Consider the following 7262-nt stretch of genomic DNA (forward strand, 5'->3'; position numbering starts at 1 on the left):
TCAACATTACATGAGAAACGTAATAATAAATAACAAAGAACAAACACATTCGTGTCAGCGATAATGTGCCGAGATACTATACCTAAATATGGCTATATCAATACAATTTTGATTGATCAATGATAAAATTAAAATAAAAATTAAAAGTACCAAACTACCAACAAATCAATCGAAACTAAAAAGTATTTATTTATTTAGATATATTTATCTAGATAGGTAGGTATACAGTTTATCTTTGATGACAATCAGATACCTAATATTTTATTTATCTAGATAAGATAAAGATGCTGTAGTTTTATATATTTGATAGATATCGAAAAACAAAAAAACACATTGTGTCGCATATTTTGTTGAATTGAATCTGAAAGCATTTTAACAGCCTATAAGTATACATAAATACAACAAAAAAAGACCATTAAAAGAATAAAGTTTATTAAAATTATTGTAACACAATTGTTCTATTTTTTCTTGCAAATTTTTTGATGATGGAGTCATTGTCAATATGTTTTACAATATCCTTTTCAATATTAAGTATTGAAATTGTGTTGAAACGATTTTGAAGCATAGATGTTTTTAAGCGTCTCATTGCCGAAAAAGAACGCTCACATGTTGATGAACTAATTGGAAGAGTGATCGTCACTTGCAACAATTTGTACAAATTTGGGTAGACTTGCTTTGAGACATATTTTTTTATATCTTCAAGCTTAAAATCATTTTTATCGCATGAACTTTTAATACAATTTTTGGCAACTGTCATTTCTGATCTTAAATCTTGTTTAGATATGCCCAACAAGTCCTGAAAATATTTTTTTGAAGTAAATCAATTTATTTAAATGTACCTATATCATGCACATTATTTAAATAGTATATACCTGATAATGTTCAATAAAGAATTTACTCTCATTAAAGTTTAATTTTAAGAAATTATCAACTGCAGAAGCCATTTGTAAACTCTCAGTTGAAAATCTTTTTTCCATGTTAACTATAACAGCATCCAAAGTTTTGAAATAAGCATTAACTCTAAAATGAATTTCAACTGAGTCAGATTCAGTAGACTGACATTCTGCACCAGTGGTTGTCGACAAAACAAAACCTTGAAGTAAATTTGATTCATATCTTTTTCTTTTTGATCCTAAAATAATAGGTACCTTATAAATATGCGCACTTAAAATAATATTTACTTAAGATTTAGGAATAAAATGAAATACTTGTTTTCTTTTTCATAGGCAATTTCCAAAGATAAGTTATATTTTTCAGCAAAATTTTGAATGTTTTTCCATATCTCATTAAATCCCTCATTTGATCTTGCCTCTTTTAGACTTTGTATAACTCCTTTTATCATATCATTTGCCTTTCCCAATGTAGCAGTTTTTTCTTGAAACATATTACATAGTATGTTTATAGTTAACAATACATTATGTAAAATGAACAAGTGTACCAAAAAGGACCCATTTTCAAGGTTAGAAAGGATTCCTGAAATATTGTTTAGTATATAAATTCAGATTAAATAATAATAAATAATTTTTTTTAACCTATTGATTCATTAACACTTTTATCAACTTCATTTTCAATTTCGTCTTTTAGTATATCAATAATACACCCATAACTATTTAATACAGCTTCACAGTTTCTATATCTGCAATTCCATCTGGTATCACTCAACCGTATAATGGACTTATTTTTTATTAATAATTTTGCTTGCATATCAATTAGTTTTTTATTTTTTGTTGGATATGAAAAGTGAACATATAAAGCTTCCAAAGTATTAAATACATTTCTGGTTTCCTTTAACAGTTATTAAATGTGGACATTAATACTTTGCAATTTATACCTACTACTCAGTACTTATATTTACTTTTAAATGTTTACACATATCCATAATTACTAGGTTCATCCTATGTGCCATGCAATGTGTGAATATAGCATAGGGAAAGGTGTTTTTTATTTTTGCTTGAATACCATTAAATTTTTCTGCCATTACATTGGCACCGTCATAAGAAACAATTTGAGCCTTATTTAAACTGCAGTGTTTAAAGTATTTAAGAATATGACAATAAAGACTTTCAGCATCTTGTTTTTCAGAAGTATTGATAAAACCTAAAAACCTTTCGAATACATCTAATCCAACTGTGTAACGTATGCAAACAGCCATTTGCTCTTCTTTGAAACATCTTAAAAGAATAAAAATATTTCTTTTCCAAACAATATTTAATACTAAAGGTAAAGACACCAGTAAATGCTTCTGATTAATTTAACCCTAAAAAAATTAATAGGTATACAATTGAATAGGTATTACCTTGCTTCATCACACATCAACCCAAACATTCCAGTAATTTCAACTTCTTCTATTATTTTTTGCCTTACATCATCAGCACATAAATGTAATAACTCATCTTGCATTAAATGACTTGTGTAGTTGGTGGGACTAGAATATATTTTATTAAATTCTGAATTATTTTTAGAGAGTAATTTACAAATTTCTTTAAAGTTTCCTGGAAAGTTTATTTTTTAAATATTAACATAATAATAAACAGTAATGTTATTAATAATTTTATGTAATAATTGTAATAACTTACCTTGGTTTAAGGAGTTTAAACTTTCATCGTGCCCCCTTAAAGCCAAACCTTGACTAGCTAACAATAATGCTATATCAATAAGTGTACTCATATATTTTCTATTGCTTTCTACAAGTAATTTATGCTGGGTTGATAATTGGGCATGAACACTTCCTGTAATTTGAGTATTTTGATGAGCTTTCCACTTGGACGTCATGCACGTTAAATGAAATTGAGCAAAAGAATGGGCTTCTAATTTACAAGCTTTATTTTTATTAGCCCCTCTTGACCCACTTAACTGTAAAATGAGGATAGCATACCCAATTTTTCATTTATGAATATCATACATTTTTAATAAAAGTTAAATTTAATATTTATTCAAAGATTACTTTTTTCCAATTTTTAAAACCAGAGACAGTAAATACATCTTCATATTGTGTTCTACCATCACTAAAAATACGGCAAGCATAACAAAAAATAGCATCTAATGCAATACTATATTCAAGCCAATCATGTTTAGCAAAGTAAGATGAGTTAAAGCTGCGATTTTGTAAGCCAAATTTAGATTTTGGATAAGACTAGAGGAAATCATAAACCATAATTTAAAGATATTACTATTATTTAAATAGGTATAAAAAGTTAACTTACATTTAATATTGGCTGGGCCGGTCCAGAAACTAATGTTCCCAGATCATCCACAATAGGCTTAAGTTTTTGTATTTCCTTTTCAACCGTGGAAATACTTACACTCACTGTAGTGGTAGTTTCTGTAGCTGTTGTAATGGGCGTTGAGGTTAAACACAGTTGGTCTTTTAAAACAGTTGATGATTCGTGTGTTAGATTATTTTGTTTTTTATTTACATTAAAAATATCATATTATGTAGTACTTTTAGACATTTTATTATTTATTATTATTTTATTATTAAGGCTCACCAACGGTTAAAGAATATTTTAAAAATACGAGATATAAAAATATAAAATAATTAAGGAGTACCTAGCCAGTAGCCACTATTAAAACAGATTAACACATTAGTTATAACGGCGGCGGCGGTGGACTTGTTTACAATGCGACGCGTGTTACTTCGTGTGGGACTATGCTGCGGACTGGTAACTGACGGTTTAATTTTTCTGATATATATAGATGCGAGATAACGCTCTCGATTGTTCTCGAATAATCTTAAAGATATTATGACGTTATCGATTATACCTATAATGTTTCTCGAAGATTCTCGATAAGCACTAACGAACGAGAACATTCGCGAATAAGTACTGTACAATTAGTAAATATAATATATATCATATTATATTTTCACATAAAGACGACAAAATTTTGGGGGGGCTATTACAATATTTGGGGGGACCAAGTCCCCCAAACCTCCCCCATTTCCGCCTATGCACATTGTGAAAACTTAACACACAGTATTTAAGTATGACACTGGTTGTTGCTATAATTCAACTGAGAAACAAATCGATAGATAGCAAAATGATAATAATTGACAATCTATAATGATTTAATAAACCCGATAACACATCACGTACCTACCTAAGTCCTAAGTGTAATAATGTACAATGATGTAGATTTTAGAATGCAGAGAATACTTGTTTTTGTTGTACGAGTAATGAATGTTACAGTGTGTCATGGAAATAGTCTTCACGTAATAATCGAAAAATATTGGTATAGGTATTAGGTAAACTACTCAGTATTCTATTCGTACAATCGTACCTAACGATTCTATACTAATATCTTATATCATAGATTACAACTTGTAGTATTACTCAAAAACTATACTAGATAGTACCTACCTTTTTTTTTTTGTAACCGGAGAGGGGACTGCGTTAGGATTACGTCCCCTATATTATACCGTACCTGAATAAGTTTATGTTCATTTAAATCGCATTATATGATTAAGAACACATTTTTTTTTCCGCGTTAAAAAATAGTTACAAATATTTATATTTTTAAAATTTAACCTCAAATATTTTTAAAAATGAAATATTTAAAAAATAATGTATAATTATAAAACTGTTGTAATAATAATAACGTGTAATTAAAGTCCTTACAATGTTTTTGTAAAATCATTATTTTAAGAGTTATGATTAATTATATTGAAAAATTAACGATTTCGAAATTTTTTTATAATTAAAACTTTATTGCTTTTGTGGCACCGGTTAAAGTTGATCAATTTGTCTGAAATTGTTTTCTTATGCTTTTTTTAAAGTTTTGTAACTGATTTTAGGGGGGTAACTTGAATATTTTTCAATTTTTTTTCTTCAACTATAGGTACCAGAAAAATGAATATTATTTAAAAATAGCTATAAGTTATAACCAGTGTTAAACCCAGATAACAAAAATAATATCTAGATAAGATAAAGCTAATTTCGTAAACAATTATCTAGATTCAGATTTAGATGATTATTTTTACTTTTTTTCTAGATAAAGATAAAGATACATATTTTTTTTATATAGATACCATATTAATAGATATTTTCATTTTTTGTTCAATATACGCAAAAAATAAATATATTTCTTAATTATTTTAGACAAATTCTTTTGGTATTTTACAACTTCCTCACTATCCAAAAATCAAGATAATATTATAATTATAACGTGAAGTTGTGAACGTCTAGCGGGACAGTGCCGAATTCCGAAGACTATAATAATATACTATAACTGTATATAGTCCGGCCCACGAGAGTCCATATGTCAGAACGCGTCCGTCGCTGCGCATCGGTTCCCCTTCCATACGCTGAATCTACCGATCGGAAACCGGCCGGCAACGATCGCCGACAGCCGTCGTTAGTCGTGTTTTTATGACCCGCTGTATTCACGTTGCCGAGTGGTGGGAACAGCACTATGGTGGGAGAAAATTCGGCCGGCAGCTGTCGCGACCGTCCCTCTCAGTATTGATGCGCGGTTTACGTATGGACTCTCGTGGGCCGGACTATAGAGTATAAATAGTATAATATAGACTGACAGTCATGCCTCATAATAGAATATTTCCATTACGAGTTCACGAAATAATATGCGGTGCTGGACGAGGGTTTTACACTTTTACGTAATAACAATATTATTTAGCTTTATATAAATAGACAAGAACGATATTGTTTCATTGAAACCTTTTATAGTAATCAACATTACATGAGAAATGTAATAATAAATGACAAAGAACAAACACATTCGTGTCAACGATAATGTGCCGAGATACTATACCTAAATATGGCTATATCAATACAATTTTGATTGATCAATGATAAAATTAAATTAAAAATTAAATGTACTTACCAAACTACCAACAATTCAATTGAAACTAAAAATTATTTATTTATTTAGATATATTTATCTAGATAGGTATACAGTTTATCTTAAATGACAATCAGATATCTAATATTTTATTTATCTAGATATTAAGATAAAGATGCTGTAGTTTTATCTATAGATACTGCCCAACACTGACTAAGTCCATCAAGTTTTAGACAATATTTATTATAAATATTTTTAGATTCTGAGCGGAGCTATTGTTTTTACAATGGCGTTTATTTATTTTTTTTTTTATTTTTATATCCTGTATACAAAATTTCTTCCAGAAGGAGTGTTTCGATTTCAACATATAATACCTTATTTTTTTAGCAAATTTGATCAAGATGGTACTTTAAAGAGGTCATTTTTCGATTTTCTCAACAATTATTTAATGCCACGGGAAAAACCACCGGAAAATTACGAAAAAACGCTAAAAATGGGATTTTAATTTCTAACGCTTTGTTTATCATCATAGAAACGAATAAAAAATTATAATATTTTAATATTAATTCAACTTACATGATAAAATAAATAATAACAAAAATATAAAATATCTAGACTGTCAAACCGTCTCTGCTCAGAATCGTATTTCTTATACAATGATATTATATCATTGGATTCAAGTCTAATACAACCAATATAAAATTACCAACTTGTAATCTACTGTACAACAGAGCGACATCCACTTACCTGCTTTTTTTTTTTTTTAATGTCAATCCAATATTGGAATGTGTTATATTAATCACAAACAATTGTACGAATAATAATCACACTGGTAAACTGTAAAAAATATAATAGTTACTGCAGTATTTATTATTTAGTAATTTTATCCATACGTAGAAGCCACGCCACATCTGGTAAGGATTGGGTTTACCATTGAAACCATTCCAGAATAACAATACATATCTTTAAGTATAATAATTGTTATACATTAAGCATCAAACGAGATTACGGTGGATCGATTATTAGATTATATATTACATCGTGTAGCTATATCGTTCTAATTTTAGTATATGTAGGCCGAAGCTAGTACAAACAGTATAATATATACATGTAACTTTGCAGACTTTGTCAGGTGTAGGTACAGTGGAGTTTTGAACTTTGAATTTAAGAATAAAAATAAATTACCTTTTTGGTCTAACTTTACCGAGTATATCGTATATTATGTACTTATATATATATATGTATATATATAATATACACCTAGATTATATTATTATGTTTAACATGCAATGGTGATATTCATTGCAGAAACACACTGTACATGGTATTAACTTTAAATCACGTGTGTGTCTGTGTATGTTCGTCGGCAGACCCTTATAGTTATATGCCAATTATAACTAACTGTTACCCCAGGGACGGGCGTTATTTGTACCCCCACGAGGGGGTTTGCGCAGCTCCTTTCGGTC

At 28.8% G+C, this 7262-nt stretch overlaps 1 protein-coding gene across 1 annotated transcript in view; it reads right to left on the reverse strand.

Annotated features, from left to right (window-relative positions):
* Positions 1-439: 439 nt before the first annotated feature.
* LOC103309253 (zinc finger MYM-type protein 1-like) overlaps positions 440-7262 on the reverse strand; it is a 9202-nt gene continuing 2379 nt past the window's right edge. The window contains exons 2-11 of the mRNA XM_029485160.1: positions 3204-3328; positions 2945-3133; positions 2577-2853; positions 2297-2492; positions 1886-2171; positions 1533-1785; positions 1209-1374; positions 873-1116; positions 739-796; positions 440-639 (exon numbers count right to left, since the gene is read on the reverse strand). Coding sequence (XP_029341020.1) covers positions 440-639; positions 739-796; positions 873-1116; positions 1209-1374; positions 1533-1785; positions 1886-2171; positions 2297-2492; positions 2577-2853; positions 2945-3133; positions 3204-3328 — 1994 coding nt within the window. The remainder of the gene's footprint in view (positions 640-738; positions 797-872; positions 1117-1208; positions 1375-1532; positions 1786-1885; positions 2172-2296; positions 2493-2576; positions 2854-2944; positions 3134-3203; positions 3329-7262) is intronic.

This window comes from Acyrthosiphon pisum, chromosome X (assembly GCF_005508785.2).
Source record: "Acyrthosiphon pisum isolate AL4f chromosome X, pea_aphid_22Mar2018_4r6ur, whole genome shotgun sequence".
Classification (NCBI taxonomy): domain Eukaryota; kingdom Metazoa; phylum Arthropoda; class Insecta; order Hemiptera; family Aphididae; genus Acyrthosiphon; species Acyrthosiphon pisum.